At 33.8% G+C, this 21,788-nt stretch overlaps 1 protein-coding gene across 1 annotated transcript in view; it reads right to left on the bottom strand.

Annotated features, from left to right (window-relative positions):
• Positions 1 to 21,788, bottom strand: part of LOC134533899 (E3 ubiquitin-protein ligase AMFR-like) — a 44,491-nt gene that overhangs the window by 20,496 nt on the left and 2,207 nt on the right. The window contains exon 2 of the mRNA XM_063371686.1: positions 2,368 to 2,625. Within this exon, the coding sequence (XP_063227756.1) occupies positions 2,368 to 2,625 (258 nt within the window). The remainder of the gene's footprint in view (positions 1 to 2,367; positions 2,626 to 21,788) is intronic.

The raw sequence follows: 21,788 nt of genomic DNA, 5'->3' as shown, positions 1-21,788 counted from the left end.
TCTAAAGAACAAATACATGTTTTGTTTACTTATATTATTGTTAACAGATTTCTCACACAAGAGCATACTTTAATATTATCTTTGAAATACATTAGTAAAAGTGTGCAAGTAGAATGAAAAGCAAGATATGAAAAACATCTACACGTACAACTGGGTTCTGGCATTCTGAAGGTAAACAACATGGAAGTTATAACATACGAGTGGATGTCTGTTTTTAAGCTATAAGTATGATAACTTGTATTGTGAGAACATATGTTGTAAAATATTAATTAAGTAGAATATCAAAAAAGATATTACAGTTTGAAAGAGAAATTATGCCTAATTTCAAGCTAGAGACTAATATAATTTTTATACTGTGCAGTATATCTGAAAGCTTGGCAGCCAATGAAATTATCATATAAGAAGGGCAAGATGATATCTTTTCCTTAAACCTTAAGGCTTGGTCCACACACATTATGTTAATTATTTCATTATTATTACTTTCATTGGGTGTTATTTCTGAACATTGTATAGTCTCACCCATTAAAGTATCGTTGAATCCCTAAAAGTGAGAAGTAGCTGTGTAAGTAAACTATGTTTCCGATTAAGATATGGTGATATCAGCTAAACACACAGAAAAATGTTAATCTCGTCAGTGATTGAAAGCAATAGTCACGTTAACGGAAATTGGGTGAAATTGCAGACCCTTGAAAAAATTTAATATTAACAAAATTACTTTATGATTTTCTATCTCAATCTGTACAGAACTTGACATTATTGAATGCAAAAGAAAATTTAGTTATAAATTACTTATTTAAAATATGGCATTATGTACTAGTTAAATATAGCTAACATTCAAATACCATACTGTTGTAGTAGTGCAATTGATGAGACAGTTACCAATACAAGAGTGATGAAATATTTACGTTAAATATCAGTTAGTTCATTTCCCCACTTATATTCTTGCACATACACAAAATATATCTTCCAGCAACACAATGCTTAATTATAATTACTGTCATTTCATAGACAGCTTTTTAATAGTTCCACTGAATATATTGTAGTAGTGAAGCTCATTCAAGATAAAATGCTTCCGCTTATGTCAAACGCTAAAGCAAGACCCTCTGTTCCAAACAAAATTTTTGTCCATTTTTTTTATAATGCTAATAATTCCTAACATAACAATGCTCATAGAGCAATACATTACACTACCAAAAATTATCATTTTGCAAAGACTTAATGCCTTACGAGAAAAGTATTTACATCCTATGGTTGTAGTTAAATAAAACATCTAAATTTATAATTTTTCTGTGTAGGTATTTCTCCACAATATTTATCACCACAGCTCTCTTTCATTTTATGTTTAGTCTTAAATTTTCTCACAGATGTTTCCAAAATACTATCTTAAAGCAGTGTTCATAATAATGATCGTTTACGTGACCTTTTACAATTCCAAAACTTGAAAAAATATGTGACCCAGCAATGAATGCAAGAAAGCTATTGGAATAAATTCATATGAAAACCTGTTAACTAATACTAACTATAAAAACTTAGTAGTTAAAAGTTAAAAAATGTCAGCTATCCTGCACAGAATGTAAGCTGGTCACTAATTTACCTGTTTTGCAATTTTAGAAAAATAAAATTAAGAAAACCCAGCCTCCACTATCCCCATAGCTGGCCTGGTTCTCTATCCACTTTCATTTCAAACATAACCTGACATACAACATTAAATTGTGTGTGTATAACTATGCGCTTAAATGCTATCTGAAAAATAAAAAAAATGCCTTCATAGCATAGGCGACGGCAGACTGGAGCACAAAATTTTCCTCCTCAAATTACAATCACTGAGGAACTTTCATTAATTTTCCCGGATCCCGAGAAGATTTCCTCACATTCTCTGACCAATTCCAACTTTCCTGACTTTTTTTCCCCCCTGATTTTCCAGAGTGTTGACACCCTGCCTACACGCAGTTTGGTTTCAGCCTCGAAGGCAAGGTGCTGCTAACGTGACATTACATCGAAGGAGATCTTTGAGAACACGGCTGTGGACATAGTACGTTATCTAAATTCAACACAGTTATCGCACCCTGAGCACAAGACCATCGTAACTCAAAAATCAGTTCAATACTATCAAAACCCAGATGCCATAGTCTTGCACATATTCTTATATAATGTTATCCAGAGTGCAACACTACATTATTTGCCACAAGTCCCGTAAAAGTAAATATAATATTGCGATAGTCTTGCAGTGCCTAGATAATGATATTTTCCTACTTATGGAAAAAATATCTGAAAAAATTATTTTTTGAGTTACGATAATCTTGTACTCAGGGTGCATTACGTGAAGCTCCACATTTCTTGGATGCACATCCAGAGCGAGGGACTCACGTATTCGAAGCGGTCCTTGCAGAGCTGGGCCAGCAGGTGCAGGAAGCCCAGCACGGAGAACCACGAGCACCACAGCACCACCTCGTCCATGTACTGCACGTTCACCACGCCGAACACGAAGATGAACTTGTAGAACACAAAGTTCCAGAACTTGTCCTTGATGTGCTGCTGCTCCGACACGCGCAGCTCCCCAAAAACCAGCTGCTGCACCGACTTGCCCAGCAGGATCAGGCAGCAGTACGCCATGTTGATAAGCGTCTGCGGCACACCACCACCCTCTGTTCTCCTCAGTAACACAGACCTTAAGGGGCCCGCCTCGACAGGGGTGTATATGTGTTAGTGAGGCGGGATGATGACCGCGACGCTCGCTGGTGCTTCTAGCGCGGTATAGCCTCTAAGCGCAAGGCTCTGAACTGGCGCGCAGTCTTCTCGTCGTCACAGGATAACTGTGAAATTTGAGGGGTGACCGTAACATTATATGGCGGAGAAATAAAGATACAGGTGTAATGCAAGTCCCTTAAATGCTTTCGAGAATCTGTACCGGTAGTTTTAAGCATAAAAATTACTCTGAAAACATGCGTTTTAGCCATTTTGACTGTTCTAAAAATACCGTTAAAAACTTAATCCAAAATCAAAAGTACTTTACGGCCCTCAGATAACTCTTAAATGCTTTTCATAAGTAGATCCCACTCGGATATCTTGAGAAGTCTTGAAATCGAGTTGTTTTCCCTGAAGCTCTGCACACCGTGTGTGTGCCCGGGTAGGCGGAGCTCTTAAGGGATCAGAATCTGAAACTCTGTAATAATGAAACTTAGGTAATCACATAATTTAGAGTACAGTCTCGATTACCAGAGTGAACGTGAACCACGGAAACCTCAGGTAAGAAAAATCCAAGATAAAACGAATATATAATTGAAAACTGTCATGGTTTTCAGTTGGCCCAGTGGTCTCATTTTTCGGGGTAACATTTTCCCATCTTCTTCTTCAATGTAAATTTCTTTCACGTCATTTCATGATTTGTTTCTCCAGTAAACTGCATCATTATTGAGACTAATGGTTAGATCATTTTCTAGGTCCTCAAGAAAATTTTTGAACAGTCTTTGCCGGGAATGACACTTTAGATCAGCTGTGATAAAATGGAACCTTCAGTTAATCAAAAGCTTGGTTTATCAAGATACTACTATATTTGCTTAAGTTACGAATATTTTATTATTATTACATGCTCAACACTCCTAAAAAATAATATGTTCTCTATGAAAACTAAAACTTAGTTTTATAAAGTACAAAAAGTTTTTCTAAGGGATAGTAAAATACTATGTCAGACTAGGTATACCCGTGGTTCAAGAATTTTTTTACAACAGCAGAATGCACAAAAGCCTCACAAATTACCTACAAGGAGACATACTATAAATTTTTATGAATATCCACAAAGTTATAAGCTATTTTCCCCAGACCACACAGAACCTAGGAGATGGCAAAAGTGATATTTTAGTTGAAACTTCATAATTTTATGACGTTTATATTAATCATACTTCAATTTATATGTTTCACTAATGGAAAAATATGACTGTTTTACATAATTAAAATATTTTGAACTAAACAAACCTCTTAGCAAAATAACTCCTATATAATTTCCAGGGAATGTGAAAACACTTTACATTACATTAACAAGTGAGTTTCGAATTAACTACGTTTTAAATAATATTTAATAATCACTATACTATCATCACTGAGCAAAAGTGAAACACTAGACTCACATTCAGGATTCCAGTAGAGCCATCTTGATTTCAACTTTACAAAAATTACTCCAAGTAAATATTAGGCTGGTTCCTTACTACTGGCATGGCTAATCCATTCCTCCATTTCTCTGTGTTAATTTTGTTGCATGTAAGGTTAGTGAATATTGATTTAGTCTAAATTAATTTATTGAATTTGTTGGTAGTCTTTAAACAAAAAAAAAAATTCAACTATTGATTTCAATTCTCCAACAATAAGCATCATATCCATCCAGCAATATACTATGACCTCAAATATAAAATTATGTTTATGTTTCATTCCTGTCTCATGAATTCTTAATTATTTAATTTTGGATGTAAGAGAATTATAAATGTCAATCCTATTTAACTTGTAATTTCAAAATTAAGTATTTAAAGGTTTACTAAGTAGCAAATATTGTGTATATTTTATTTGTGTTATATTAATTTTTTTTTTTTAACATTTAAATACATTTTGTTTAAGAATACCAGTATTTCTCACCCTACTGTCTATGTTTCTGTGTCTCTTAAAGTTTGCTGTTGACAAATAAATATAACAAAGTTGTAAGAATAATTTTTGCTGGAAATATTTTAATCTTTACCAATTATTATACTAAAAAAAAATGTTAGCAGGGTACAAAAATATATTAAATTTGCTATAAAAAAAATTAAATTTTTGTATAAACAATTTTATTCTTACAAACAGAGAATTTATAGGATCATTTTTCATAAGGTGACGGATGAGAGATTTGTTTTTCCAACTTGAGAAAATACCAAAACCTGAAGAAAAGAAGCAGTATAAAACATTGGATGGTAAATTTTGGAGATTTTTTTTAAATAACTGATTTATACATGCCATTCACTGTAACATCTACAGCACACATATATTTACTGGGGATTATGTGGCTGGTTTCCGTAACACTTGTAAAAATTCAGTCAGTGTATTGAAGCAAGGTTAAAAAATCAGTCTTTTACCATGTAGTTTTTAATTAAAGAAATTTATCAAACAACAGAAAGACTTCCCAATAGAAGTGCTTATCATGTATATTAAATATCTAAAGTGGAAGTCTAAGTTGTCTGATAAATTCATTTAGTTAAAAACTGCAAGATAAAAGATTGAGCTGCTAACTCTGCCTCAATACACTTTATCTTTTACACATGAATATGCCAAAATTTGCTTCAAAACATCAAATGCAATGCTTAAAAAGTGGAACATCAGTACAAATTGTCCTGGATAAACTATAGTGACACGGAGACGCAATTATCTCAACACGGTGGTTTCGCAGAATCTTAATTACCTGGTTACACAGCTATTACGCCTTGTCTGCTAATACTCGTCTCTCCTGCTTACAACAGAGACCTCCCCAAGTAAGGATGGATCCAGCTTAGAATTTTGGGTGGGGCAATTTGGGTTGAGAAGTGGAAGGGAGGAAGCAGATAGATGACCAGAGGGTTTTGGGTGGTTGGTTTATAAATACTGCCCAGTAAAATGAGGGGTCAGTAGTTTTTGCAATTGAAGGCTATGTTACGCTTTTCTGAGATATTTAAAGGTCTTTTTTTATTATCTCTACATGATTTTAGCTATGGTGGTATTGAGAAAAACGTAGGGGATCGCCGCCATAGCCCTCCCATAGGACCGACAATCCTCTACGTATCTCAGAAAACACAAGACATGATTTTGGCCACTGCCAGTGCAAGCCCATTGTGAAGAGCACAGAAAAACAAAATCTTGGGTCCTACATATCATCCCATAGAGCACCAATCGGTTTGTTAAAGAGACGTATTTAGCATAGTTCAAAACACAAGGGCTTTTAACCAAAAATTAAAATGGTGGCTGACCACTTCAGTGGGTTAGCTTTTCTTATAAACGTGTTGGCAGCATTAAAACATAATATTTCAGACTTCAATTCTTGTAATTTTCTGCAACATCACTATTTAATTTTATACTTTTTTTTTTTTTTAATTTACTTTGGTATTACATCTCGTCTGGGCAGCTGTTTAGTGAAGGTATATACTAACCCCAACTAGCGGGAGAACTTTCAACTACGTCTATGAACTGCAGCACACTCTCAATCTGGTTTTTTTTTGGGTCCCCTCTTGTACAAATTAAAATTACATATGTGCTTTGAAATTTTTTATTTCAGTGACTGATATGAATACTGGTCCAAATCATTAAAATTATTTATTTATTTTGCATATTAGAGATATAAATTATTTTTATAAACCTTTTTAAGTGTATTTATATAAGTGAGGTTATGTTCCCATATTTACAATTTATGTGCATTATAAATTAATACATTATTATTTAAAAATAATTAAATTTAATTAGAATAAAAAATAATATTTATTTTATTTTATTATAAATTCTATATTGATTTTTTATCAAATTAAATAATTTATTTTATACACATGTTTATATTAATATTGAATACTGAGTATTTATTTAATTTTTTGAATTTTATTGATTTTATACTTTATCAACTATACTTATAATATAACTTTAGTCCTTTCATTTTTTAATTTATATTAATTATTTGCATGCAAAATTAAAGTTGGATTTTTAATGCCAAGTAAGTATAACTTCAAACGCATGTAGGTACATAAGTACACACACCCTTTTTTTTTAAAAGTTTTTTTTAGCTAGTGTTCATACATGTCATGTGTTGTGTGCAAGGCCATCGAGAGTGATGGTTAGAGAGGGGGGAAGATTCCCGGGGTTCGGGCACCAGAGGCAGCCCCACTGAGTTTCGAGATATATTTTTATCCTGACAGAATCAGAATTACAAGTCTTTATAAATACTCGTGGAAAACCTTACAACTAATGCAATATGCATAGATTGTAATTAAAGTTAGGGCCACAGTAATGATAACAGTGTCTAGATTTATTTCTTAGACCCCCTGGCCCTTGGTTCCTCTCCACGCTGGTTGTGTGCAGTGACATTGAGATGCACTTTGAGGGCGGCCAACAAACTGAATGGAAATAGTTTGTTTGTTAGCCGTCGGGCAGTCAGCTGCAACGTCTAAAGATAGCTTAGCAGAGTACCAGCAATGCCAAGCCACACTCCTATAAATACTATGTATAATGTATACAGTGCACGAATTCAGGATGGCATTGATTCGCATCCATGCCACAAAATATTTTTGCAGTCATTTGGAAAAACATTGGGCCTACACAAAAAAATAAATAGCCTTCCTAACTTTTTCGAACCTATTTTAACTTATTTTGGATCTGATAAATATTATTGCACTAAGTAACAGTTAACATTTACAGCCTGGAGGAATGAATGCTATAAGCTTCACTTAACTTAAAAAAGTGTTTTGTTCTTAAAAATAATTTTCTTGCATTTCATATGTCTTTACTTATTTGATACACTCAATCCATCAGCAGTGAGACTGGTTTAACTTGCATGTAAGCTGGGACTGTTGTTTTAACACATTAGTTTGAATGAGATTATATTCTTTCATTTAAAACTTTGCTAATATCTCAGTGGGCTGAAGCAAGAGGTAAGGGCAGGTAACATGCAGTAACTGACTACTCCAGCCATGCTAAAAAAAGGCTGCCTGCCAAACCACAAAATATATAATAGCATTGGGGTGACCAGAGCAACACTGCCCCATGCATCACATGCCTCTGCACGCTAAGCACCAAACTGACTTGCTGTCTTCGATACGGTAACACGTCTCTATGGAACTTTAAGTGGTCATTCTAAGAATTTTTAGAGAATATTAAGATAAAGGTTTCCTGCATATCCTGGGCTCTACTAATTCTGCACACCAAGTGGTCATGATGCCTAACATATCCTTGATGGTGACTAACTTCTGCCAAGATACCAAGATATAACTACAGTAGTTTTGAAAACATCAGAAAATTTTGTTGTTACACAATCTTGTTGAACAGGAATTACTGTGGTCAGGAAAAGGGACGGTACTTAAACAAGAATGCATTTATTTTATCTGTGGTATGCAACACAACATGAACTCCATGATGGACTCACCGCGCATACAGCACTCACACACCCCCAATGCAGCACCAATGCTTGGCAATATGTTATATTTATAACTAGACAACAGTGCAACTTAAAAAAAAGTATTTTTTTTTTATTACTGGTTCTTAGATTTTGTCTCCCAACTATTAAACTTTCCAAGATTTTGTAGAGGCTTGTTCATATCCTATACTACTTAACAATATTAAGTATAAAAAAGTTTTCATGCTTGAAATGTCTGTAAAAATGATCATTCTCTGCCTTTTTTGCTGTCCAATAAATACATTTAAACATGAAACCATGAAACAAAACTTGAATGGGCAGTTGTCATGGCTCTTGAATGCTATTTGTAATTGGAAATCATTAACAATGTTTAACAAATATTCAGTTATTTGTAAATGGCTCATCAACACCTAAAATTCCACAGCTATTTGATGGCCCTGCCAACCTTAAAGGAAAAAATTATATAGTTTTTTCCTAAATTTGTTATGTGACTTTTTTTTAATGCAGCTAATTACTTAATCTACAATGGAAATAAAAATACTTTATGTGTAACCTGGATAAAATTTGAATAAAATGCCATCTTCCCACACTTTACATGTACAAAAGTTATAGTATATTTTGGGAAGCAAATCTAAAATTTATAGCATTGTATCTATTATTTGCATATATTCACATATATGTGTCATTTTTATGTTACATGTGGATCTGTAATTTGTGGCATATGGGATTTTAAATTTTTTGCATATCACAATTTATTAGAGTGCTTTAGCAACTCATCTTAAATGAATCAACACTAGTTCTGATAAAACCCATACAATGACTAGTTTTGTGCTGACTAACACAATCCTCATTTGCTCACCAACTAAGTGTTCTGTAATCTTCTTTACAATCTTCTTTTATCTGCACCATAATTATTCACTTAATGAGATTTGTGTATATTCCTAAACTAACAAGTTCATATTCTTGATGCATTATAAGTATTTTACTCATAAAGAGCCATAAAAAAAATTACAGCCAAATATAATTCAAATTTTAGCAATTTCAGAAATACTGAGCGGCAGACTAGATTAAGCATGTATGTATCATTATCTTTTGTTCAGTCAGAATTTTTCCGAATATTTTTTGAGGCACATGTCAAAATATATATATATATTTTTTTTATCTTGAACGGTGTGTTCTAAAGTATTCACCGGATAGTACATATCTATTTCCTATAGCCTATAGCAAAAACAATTCATGCTAATTGTAGTTTAGTATTTTTTCTTCACAGTTCCAAGAATTGCTGCTCAAATCTCACACAAAAGACAAGAAGATACAATGAATTGATAAATGATTTAAAGATGCTATATAAAATTAAAGTAGAAATTTTTGGAATATATATAAGCCCAAATATTATTTTGTTTCAAATTCTTTTCCCATTTTTTTATGTCTTACTTTTAATCATCTTTTTTAAGCTACCTATGTAATTTTCTTTTCTGTATTTTGTTAATGATTGTACACAAAACTGACTTGTTTCATGGCCTTATTAGTTTCTACCATTTTAAAGGATCAACAGAATGTATAAAATAAGACATTAAAAAATAAAACGAATAACCCAGCATGTAAAAAGTGTGCTAATAAGAGAGACACATCAAAATTATTAATTAACTTTGTGGTAACGAAGCATGGACAGTATATATTTTTTATATTGCATTAGAATGAATATGAAATGCTATCACGAAGGATGTGTCGGTGGAGAAGGAGAGAGAGCAACGGTTGCTACAGCACCTTGCAGCTCAGTGGGTCAAGGCTGACCAGCCGCCCATTCCAGTTCCCGCTAGCAGTGAGGCAGTGCGGTGCGGCGGACCTTGAAGCCATTACGTCACGGTGGACTGGCACGGTTGGCAAGCCGTCTACCGCAAACCAGCACTGCCTCAACTGTGCCTGCTTTACCACTTACAGCGCAATACGTGCATTAGCAAAAATGTGCACAGTTGTCGAGAAAAATAAATCAAAACCCATGACAAAATTACTAAGCAACCAATTGAAATTTTTTATGTATTTTTATACAAAGTCTTACAAGAAGCATGTGCTAGTGACTTACAGTATTACAGTCGAATGTTAATAAACTTACTACATATTATATTATCTATGTTAATACATATCAAAATCCAATCAAACTATAATGAAAATCAATCTCCAAACCAATTGTAAAAGTTATAAATTAAGAAAAACCTAAAAGAATATGAAAACCATTTCATATTAAAGTACTGAATGCATACTCTTACCACCCCCATAATTTATAATATTTACATCAACTAAAATAATTCAAGGAAAACATTTACAAGATAATAAGCTATTAAAAACCATGATTTTATAATGTGAAAACATTTCAAAGCATATATTACCCAGGTAATACAAACTTTGTTAACAGTATTATGAAGCATTTTTACTATCTAAAAAAAAACCTTAGGTTTAAAGTAGCATTAGATACAGAGTAGGTAGCTAATCATCCAAGACTTAGCAGTGAAGTAGCACAGAGACTGGGCCAAACCGAACTCAAGTCAAGCATTCCATCTGCTTTGTTGATTAGCGAACCTGCCTTCAGGACTTGTGGGTTTGAGTCCCACCAGGGTCTTCGGTGAGTTCAGAAATAATAGTTGCTCATTTGTTCCCCAATAAACTCCCGCACCGAAGTGGAAGAAGTGTTGCAGGATGCATATCAAAATCCACAAACAATTTCCCCCGACTTTTGTCAGGATTCACCATGTCCTCAAAAAGTTTCAATGACCTGTTATATTGCCCACGAAAACAACCACTTTAAAATTTATATGCTATTTATTAATACTGCCCTAGTCACAATGTAAGTACTTCCAAACACTTCAATGTTATGACAAAAACGTTTACACTGGGAAAAAATCCTGGAAACTATTAACAAAGTGATGTTTCTTAAATTTCACTCCAAGGCACTGTCCAAGATGGAATTCAACTCTATCACCTGTCCATCTGTCAGTCCATGAACACCCAGAGCGATTCACAACTATCCTCACATCCATCATAATATTTTTCCATATGAATACTGCCAACTGACTAGAAGGCTCAATTTTTCGAGAAATAATATTTGGACTTACATATAGGCCTATAACAAAAAATAAACCAGTTCGAAATATTTTTAATTTTATTTTATGTAGCACCTTTCAATCATTTATCTTTTCATGATAGATATCATATAGCATTTTTTTTCAATGAAAAACTAATTTTATAGTCATGTTTCATTGTATTTTGTATTTAGTGTGAGCTTTGAGCAGCAATTCTGGGAACTGTGAAGCAAAACTACTAAATTACATAAAACATGTACTATTATGCCTTATAGAAAATAAATATGTATACTATCTCATGAATACTTTAGAAAACACTGTTCCAAAAACATTGTTGACATATGCCTCAAAAAAAAAATTCAGACTTAAAACGACGTAAATTCCTATAAAATTAACAGAAGATAATGATACATATATGTTAAAACTAGTCTGCCATTCAATAATTTTGTCATTGCTAAACTTTAAATCAGACTTTGCTCTAAGCTTTTTTTAAAATGACTTTTATTGTACTTTACGTGTAAAATATTTAAAATGCATCAAGAATATGAACTTGTAAGTTTAGGAATATATGTCAATCTCATTAAGTGAATAATTATGGTGCAGATAAAAGAATACTGTAAAGAAGATAACAGAACACTTAGTTGTTGAACAAATGAGGAGTGTATTAGTCAGCACAAAACTAATCATTGTGTGGGTTTTATCAGAACTAGTGTTGATTCATTTAAGATGAGTTGCTAAAGCACTAATAAATTGTGATATGAAAAAAAATTTAAAATCCCATATTTAGATATCCTTCCCAAAATATACTATAATATTATTGTACATGTAAAGTGTGGGAAGATGGCATGTTACTCAAAATTTATCCAGGTTACACATAAAGAATTTTTATTTCCATTGTAGATTAAGTAATTAGCTGCATTAAAAAAGTCACACAACAAATTTTGGAAAAAACTAATTTTTTCCTAGGTTGGCAGGGCCATCAAATAACTGTGGAATTTTAGGTGTTTATGAGCCATTTACAAATAGCTGAAAATTTGTTAAACATACATTGTTAATGATTTCCAATTACAAATAGCATTCAAGAGCCATGACAACTACCTATTCAAGTTTCATTTTAAAATGTATTTATTGGACAGCAAAAAAAAAAGGCAGAGAATGATCATTTTTACAGACATTTTAAGCATGAAAACTCTTTAATACTTAATATTGTTAAGTAGTATAGGATATGAACAAGCCTCTAGATAATCTTGGAAAGTTTAATAGTTGGAAACAAAATCTAAGAACCAGTAATTAAAGAAATGCTTTTTTTTTTTTTTTAAGTTGCACTGTTGTCTAGTTATAAATATACAATATTGCCAAGCATTGGTGAGTCCGTCATGGGGGATACGGTTGATTGATCTATACAAAGTACTTTTTTTTCTAAGATTTCATGTTGTGCTGCATACCACAGATAAAATAATCACACTCTTGTTTAAGTACCATCCCATTTCATGACCACAGTAATTCCTGTTCAACAAGATTGTGTAACAACAAAATTTGCTGATGTTTTCAAAACTACTGTAGTTATATCTTAGTATCTAGGCATCTTGGCAGAAGTTAGTCGCCATCAAGGATACGTTAGGCATCATGACCACCTGGAGTACAGAATTAGTAGAGCCCTGGATATGTAGAATACCTTTATCTTAATATTCCATCTAAAAAAATTTAGAATGACCAAGTTTCATAGACGTGTTGCCGACTCAAAGACGGTAAGTCAGTTTGGTGCTTAGCATGTGGAGGCAAGTGATGCATGAGGCAGTGTTGCTCTACTCTGGTCACCCCGATGCTATTATTTCTCGTGTGGTTTGCCAGGCAGCTCTTTTTTTTACATAAAAAGTATTAAAATATGAAAATTCATATATTACTTGCTTACTTTTTCTAATAATTATCTAAATAATCATCATGTTATTTTACTATCTGAAAGAATTATTTTCTAGTAACATGGTCATAGAGGATACGATTGACACCATGTGGAATATTTAAAAAAGATTATATTTTGTTGTAAGCAGTTTTAGGTCATTGTGATGGAGAGTTAGTGTTACTTTGTATGTAATAGTATTTTATTGTTTTATTTAATACATGTTTTTAAAGTAAATTTATCAGGGTAATGTTGCAGTTTTTAGGTTTTTGAATGAGAATACTATTCCCAAAATGCCCTTTTTTCTCTCTTCCTGACATGTTTTCGAATACACCTATCCCTCACTTAGCACGACTAATGAGTTCCTAAAAATGCTCGTTTTATTCGAAATTGCGTATTCTGAAGCATTAGTTTCCATAAATAGCAAGGCTAATTTATTTAATCTGTTTTAAAATTGTGTAGGAAAATATACTTTACGTAATATAAATGCGTAGAATAACACTCAATGATAAATATGTCACACCATTAATCTTTATGTACCTCCCATTGCACTTAGTATGACAAATATGACACCGCGTAACGGGTGATACGTGGTTATATAATTTGTCGGCTGGCTGACTTGTCCGCCCGGGCATGACCTTGAACTCACATCACGTACCTTTCTAAACCATTCTTTACTGACAGTGAAACCCATATTACTGTCCAGATAATTACATTTCAATTTTTCAAAAATTAAAGTGCTTATCCGCATATCACCACCTGGTTTACATCTATCCTGTCAGGCCAATGATTATTTTTTTCATTGCAACACTCATTTAACAACCTTTTACATGTGACTTATCTGTTCATTTCTGTTCCGGTATCTAATTAAAAATATATTCCCACTATTACAACCAAGAACATCAGACATATAAACTTTTGATAGAGTCCTTATTTCGTACGATTGTGCGCACAGTAGACTTGCTTAAAACTAAAGTGTGACCAACATTAGTGTGGCCTTCATGACAATCTGCACGCAGTAATGCTTCTAAGTTTTGTCTCAAATACTTGAACATGATACATTATGCTCTCACTTGGAAGCCATTATTCCACTATGATTCCAACTGCAGGTGATTACGCATGTACAGTTACCGGCAGATGAATGGGTAGACGTTGCTTTTGTTTGAGTGAATTCCCTGCCACTGGCTAGACTGAGTTCACGGCCTGGTCTGTGGTTAGGCGATAACAGTACGGTACGGCGTCATACGGGCAGATGTAAAACATTTTTTCCTTTACACTCCATAGCCGCAACTTAACTTGCTATATCTGATGTTTGTACAACAGCGTAGCCAGACCTGCGCGCGCATCTCTTCCCCCCTTGTCAGGCTAACTGTATCCCACGGCACATCTGTTGTTTACAGAAGTTGAAACAGACTTTGTGGTGTCACCAAGTTTTTTTTTTCCTGCGGAGATTTCACGTTAACTGAAATTTACAGATGTGCTATTCAAGACCGGGGCAGTAAAATTAACATTGCACTAAATGAATTCGTGCTAAGTGAGGGATAGGTTTAATTCTCAAATAGGACACTCTTATACCCCAAGAATTTTACCAATAGTTTAATGTTTAAATAACTTGTTTAGTTAGATTTTCATATTATAAATACTATGATACCATGAGAATGGTTATGTTAGCTATCGCTACAAATATTATAAATGCAAAGTGTATGTCTGTTTGTCCTTTGACGCAGCAATGATTTTTGCATACAGAAAGTTTATGGACCGGAGAGTGACAGACTACACATAATTATGAAATTCCATTCCAAAGGGAGTGAAAAAGAGGTAAATACAGTTTTATAATAGAAAATCATAAATGGTAAGTCATAGACACACATCAAGTGAGTTTGCGTCATATCTCTGTGTCTGCCACACTGTCATATAGTAAGGCCTGGCAACTTCCTATCTTCCTACTTGGTGAAACCCATCCGCTTAGTGAAGCTTGCAGCAACTTGTAATGTGCTATCGTTTGGTGTGTCCGTCGCATCTTGCATAGGGGTTACCTGCCTTCCTACAAAATTAAGCTGAATATAGGTGTCCCAGTTTTGCTGATATGTAGCCTTGAAGCACCAAGAATGTGCAATCAATGGACATCTAAAATCAAAATTTTTCGTTTTTCAAGTGTATGTCCTACAGACTTGAAACTTGGTAGCGATGTTCTAATATTATGATATTTTTTGTCCAGACAACACCAGGCACTTCAGCTAGTATTTAAAATACTTTAAAAATGTGTGGCTACTTAAAAAATATGTACTGTAAAATCATTTTAAGGGTTGGTTAGAAATTACGTAGCTAACTTAACCTAACAAACTATTTTTACTATTTTGTGGAATTTAAAATTTAGCTATCTTTACACAACCAACTATTCACACGTTTTTACAGTATTTTTAATGTAGCTAACATAACATAACCAAATGATCTCCAATTTTATGTGCTTTTTTTAATGTACGCAACCTAACCTTACTAATTGTTAAAATGGTTAACTATTTTACCTCTCACAATGCCCTCTTAAAATGGTTGGATAACATGTCTGAAAGTGAAACTAAAAATAAAATTTAAAAAAACATTTAGGAACTTTCATTTTTTTTTGTTTGCAAAAACCTCACAACTGTAGTTTTACCAATTTCTACAAGTGTTGCTTATTCTTTAAAAAAATTAGTTTGTATAGGTCAGCTAAATTAATAAAACATATTTGATATGTGATGAATACGTAATTAATGTAGTTGACCTAACCTAACAAACATTCACATTAATCTAGCTGATTAATCTACCTGACCCACAGGAAAGGCGATTGTCGCTCTAGGTGTCGGAGCTTTTGCCGGATCTAGTTAATCCGAGACATGATCAAACAGGTTCATGGAATGGGTGCATTGAAGCAAATACACAGCCTCTCCGCACCAATGGCAATCCTCTGCCTCCTCGTAGCACCAAGGAAACTCCGAGGCCCTCCAGCTCCTTGGCATAAAACCTACAAAACCTCTCTCTCACATTCACTCTATGTACTGATTGCGAAATTCCACGAATGATACAATTAACTTAGAGATGACCCCCCCACCGATGCATTGTAAAGTCAGCTACATTCCACTTTTGAGAGGAAAACGGGTGCAACTCGAGAAAACTCGCAGGCCCACAGCAACGTCCGCCACATACACACAGAACTAACCAATCGTTCCCACCGGAGGGACACGAACCCCGAGCAAAAGCAAAAACCTCCGCTTAAACCCAATAACACGTGACCTATATGTAGAACAATAGTGATAACGCAAGTAAATACAGAATGTCCATAAAAGACTGTCCTAGCTTCAATGGTATGTTATATCCGTTATATTTATTATTTATATTATTTACAACAAGTCATACATCAATTGAAAGTCAACTAATTTAGTTTTTTCTCACAAATATTCAATATGTGCACCTTAAGTTATACGGCACACATCAAACCTAAAGTATTATTCTCCCCACACATTGGTTAAAAAATTTCAGAGTAATGGAAGTAATAAGCTCTTCAATTGTGTGTCTCAAATCTGGAAAATCATTACGTAGTGGCGAAATTTTACATCTTTTATAAAGGACCCTAAAGAGGTAAAAAAAATCTCAAAGCAAATGAAAACAAAACATAGAATTTGTCGGTCGATGGTAGTGAAATAATGTGAGAGATAAAACATTTAAATACCTAATGTTTAATGAAATATATTCATTTTTACTATAAAATGACTCCGCTTATAACCATATGTTTTTTTAATAATAATTTAACAAATTAACATAATATATATTTAAATTAATTAAAAAATTTTAATTCTAAATTTTTAAAATAAAATTATATCCTTTGGTGTTTTGCAACCAGTTTAACAAATTAACATTTAGTTTTAAATTAAATAAAAAATAATTTTAGACTAAATTCTTAAAAAATTTTTTTCCCTGAGTTTCTCGGAAAAATTACTCCACCTTTAACCGTAAGTTTTAAATAATAGTTCAACAAATTAATATACAGATTTTAATTAATTAAAAAATAATTTTAATACTAAATTCTTAAAACAATTATTATCCTTTAAGGTTTTTTTGCGGAACCCATGGCCAGGACAGAAGACCGCGACTAAACCCCTTTGGAACTTGTTCCTCAGGGAGCTGGAGCTGCGATCCATCGGACATTTCTTTGTGTGCTAAGAGGAACCTTTTGCCTTATTAAAACGACAGGACACACGTTCCCCAACCACTTCGCGTCCCATCGAATCGCCGCACAGGAGCTCGTTACCCGAAAAAGGTAGAGCGTTGGCTCGCGGCAAGTGCTGTGAGGGCGGGCCGATATTTTTTTCATTTTTCCAATCTATCGGTCGCCAAACCACACCATAGATCACGCCCATGGTAGAATTTATGCAGCCTAGCATGACTCATTTAGCTACCATTACACTTATCCAAAATTTCAAAAATCTCTAAGGGGTTATTTCCAGCCACTGCTTTCGTGATTATCGTCAAGAGGAGTCTCGGCACATCCGGGCTTTAATCGGCTGTAAGCCCGCCAGGCCAAGGTATGGTGGGTCGGAGGATCATTCGAGGAGACGAGGTCGATCCAGTGGAGTGACTTCGATACACGGCTGGTCAGCTAGCTGTTGGCGAACAGTCTATGCCAAATATAGACACTGAAGTCTGTAGTAGTACGGAAAGGATCCGTGAAAGGATCCCCGTTAAGGTTTCCTCTAAGGCTCAGGATCTGATTTGGTAGGACTCGTACTTGGTGGTAGTTCTCTGATCGCTTGGAGCAGGCTCCAAGGATTCCCTGGCTCTGTGGAGAGCTGACACAGTGAGAGGGGACATAGTGAGAGGGGACACAGTGAGAGGGAACACAGCTCCGGTACGAGCCTGGACAGTCAGAAGAGGTTGGATAGGTCTACACTGAACCACGGGTTCACTGGGTGATTGAGGGGTCCCAAAGTAATGTGGTCGATTGGGGTAGGCACCAGCAGTGCTGATTAGGTCTAAGGGCTACGGACACAGCCAACTGTCTGGTTAGTTGAATGAAGCAGGGGGCCGAGGTGATAATTATGCTGGGATAGGTAGCCTCAGCCTCTGGTCATACCCATAGCTTATTAACACCTTTCCTGATTGCGTATACAAACTATTCCATGGAGGCCCCAATAAATGGAGAACCAATAATAATTCCTGTTAACTATAAGAAATATTGTGAAGCTGTTTTTACAGAATGGTCATAAAATATTCCAAGAAATAAAAAACAATCATTTTTTAATTCTTTTCTTGCTACATAATTGCAGGCTATAAAGTTTTCGCATGTTTCCGTTATTATAATTAAATTGTTTGCTTTAAATTGACAAATCATACATTTTAAGATATTAGGAGGGGTAGTTTTTAGGGAGAACCACTTTTCCATAAAAATCATAATAAAAATTCCAAAATTCTTTTTTTCTACTTTCTGACATGTTTTCCAATCATCTAGCCAATTATGTAAGAGTGTGTTGTGATACTTCCAATTAGTTTACCAGGAATGGACCTTTTTAAAGAATGGTTATGTTAAGTACATTAATAATAATGTAAAATCATACGGATAGTTGGTTAGGTTAGATACATTAAAATAGTTTATAGCCTAGTAATGAGGATGACTTGTTAGATTAAAATTGTGTGATTAGTTGGTTAGGTTAGATTACCTACCTTGGATATACTTTTGGTAATACTCAGATATCGTAGCTTTTAGAACAAAAGAAAAATATCGGAAAACATGTTTTTCACACACTATACCCGTTCCTAAATTTATCCTGAAAGGATGGTCTCTTAATTCCTACTGGTTCATGAAAAATAACAGTTTAAAGCTTATAATATAATATCCATGTTTTCACATTGCAGTCACCATTAATTGTTTACCAGAGATCGTGTATCTCTTTGTTTAGCACAACATTACCAACTATGGAGAGTTAAAAATATGCTAATTCTTCAGTTTCATATATTAAAGTTTATCCCTGGATCATGAAAGCTTTATCCTGATGGCATGATCCTGATGGATTGATCCTGTGGTGTACATGATGCTTGCTTTTTTAATTCAGCAGGTAGGTCAGAAGATCCTTACATTAGAAAAATAGGTGTCATATAATACTGAATTATTTTTGCAAGTCGAATAATAAGGTTTTTTTTCAACCTACAATAATAATTCTTTCATATTTCGCAATTTGTCATGTTCAGGATTTTCCAATGTAGGTACTGAACTAAAACAGCAAGCATCATGCACCACAGGATCAAGCGAACAGGGTCAAGCCTTCAGGATCCAGAGTTAAACTGGGATACATGAAACACCAGTCATATCAAACACAGAACATACAACAGTTGCAATCAAAGCATTCATTGGAAAGACTGCAAAATTCAAAGTACGCTGCAGTGCACAGCATGTATTCTTCACAGAAAAGGAATGATGTTAACAATTCTATTCAAATTTTTGCCTCCCATTAAAAAATTAAATATAAGCATTAAAAATTCCTTACAATTGCAATACAGTTACTATTGAAAAGAATTTCATTATTAAAACATCTATATTGACTAAGGTTCTCAGGGGGTAGAAGGGGGGGGGGGGGGGGGGTTAAACACACGGGTGCACAATGAATGTTGATGATTACATGTAAGCATGAGAATACATAGGTATTACAATATAAGCTGTAAACTCTTATTTTTTCACAAACCAGTAGGAATCGAGAAACTTTCCTTTCTAGGTTAATTCAGGAACGTCAGTTATATTGAAAACATATATTCCTATTTTCTGCGGATAACAATGATTGGCCGCAGCAGCATAAAAGCACAGGTATTGTAATGTAAGAAATAAAAATTTAATTTTATACGAACTAGTAGGAATTACGAAACCATCCCTTCAGAGTAAATTTAGGAACGTGTGTTGTGTGTGAAAAACATGTTTTCGTATTTTTCTTTCTGTTCTAAAAAGCAGCTATATCCTAGTATTACCATACTTTCAAATTGTATGAATGACTGGTAAGCTACATTAAAAAAGTAATTTTCTTGCGTTGCTGCTTTTCAGTAAATGATAATAAAATTCGGAAAATACCATACTCAAATACTAAAGATATTTGTGTATTTACCCTGTGAATAGAGTTTTTGACGTGACAACATCTAATAAATCGATGAACGCCGGCTGCACGCACAAAAAAGTGTCCCGTATCGCACATTGTCCCTTTATGCTGTGTCCCGTTACGCTAATTGTATGCTTGCGTCGCAACTACCTCTCTTCCACTCGATTGGAACAACCATCGATTTGACTTTTTCGAGGCACATTAAACTTGAAACACTCACATTCGTTTCCTACTTTTCCTATCATCGTCCTATCTTTAACAGAATAACATAGATTGGAAGAAGTTAAATAGCAAACATGTATAAAAGTTATAGTTAAAATAATCTCTTCGTTAAAGTAATAAACATATTTGAATTAATGAGTGCAAATAAGAGTAAATTTATCAATTAAATTGTAGATTTCATTTCACTCCTTCTTTGTATCCATACAAAATACCTAGTGATAATTCAATAAAGATGATTCAATTTTATTCACAAAAGTATGCAATCATTTCATCAATGTTTTGTTATGGCGTTGTCACGTTAAACTATCGTCCGTAAACAGACTTACAATCAATTTTTTTTTTAAATTTATACTGGTTTCTAAAAAATTACCGTTTGTAAGTTACACTAGATAACCTATGCAGTAAAGCGACAGTTGTCATGTTGTGCTCTAATTGTGTTGCTGATCCTGTGGTTTTCCATACATAAGAACATGTATATTTTTGATTTTGATATTTTAACGCAATGTAAAGTAAATAAAACTTTAACGTACAACATGTGACAGCTGTTTCACTGAATAGGCTATCTAATGTGAATTACAAATGGTAATTTCTCAGAAACCAGTACAAATTAAGAAATGCTGTTTACACTTCTATGGTGTTTGAGCCACGACGCAAGAATACTAGACCATTAAAAATAATATAAAATAGTAAGAAGTGATGGGTGAGGTAGCTACATTTTATACCAGTAATTCCTAAGCCATTGTTAAAATGATTTTACAGTATTTTAATGTAACTAACCTAATCAACCATCTGTACTATTATAATACAATTTAATGTAGCTAACCTAACCTATATGACCTATGGCCTATCTCAAAATATCACAGTATGGTAATTCTTCACTATCACATATCCAAGTTTACCCCTTGTTCCTTATGGCATGATCCAATAAATCTTGATATAGTGGTACATGATGTTTGCGGTTTTAATTTAGTACTACGAAAAGATTCTGCACAAAAGAAAAAAACTTGTGATATAACAATCAATTATGATCTTACGTTAAATAAAAAGTAAAATGTTTTGTCTTCAACTTACCATTAATTAATTGTTAGGTCACATATTTTTATTTGTTATATTTAGGATATTAAATTCCATTCTAAATTTTAAAAAAGATGTAACGCAGGATAAAATTGGGTAAATATTTACTTGGGCGGTATTTCCGAAAAAAAATGTTAAAAATCCGAAAATACCTTTATTTAATGCTCTTCAACTTCCTCTTTTCATTAAAAGCGGCGGAGATTAGAAATTCCAAATACTTTAGGAGATATCGAATTTTTAAATTTCTTCATATGTAGTTGAGCGGTATTTGCGAAAAAAAAATTTAAAAATCAGAAAAT

The sequence above is a fragment of the Bacillus rossius genome, chromosome 1, assembly GCF_032445375.1.
Source record: "Bacillus rossius redtenbacheri isolate Brsri chromosome 1, Brsri_v3, whole genome shotgun sequence".
NCBI classification, from domain to species: Eukaryota; Metazoa; Arthropoda; class Insecta; order Phasmatodea; family Bacillidae; genus Bacillus; species Bacillus rossius.
The sequence above is the reverse complement of the archived record's forward strand: the minus strand, read 5'-3'. Positions and strand labels throughout refer to the sequence as shown.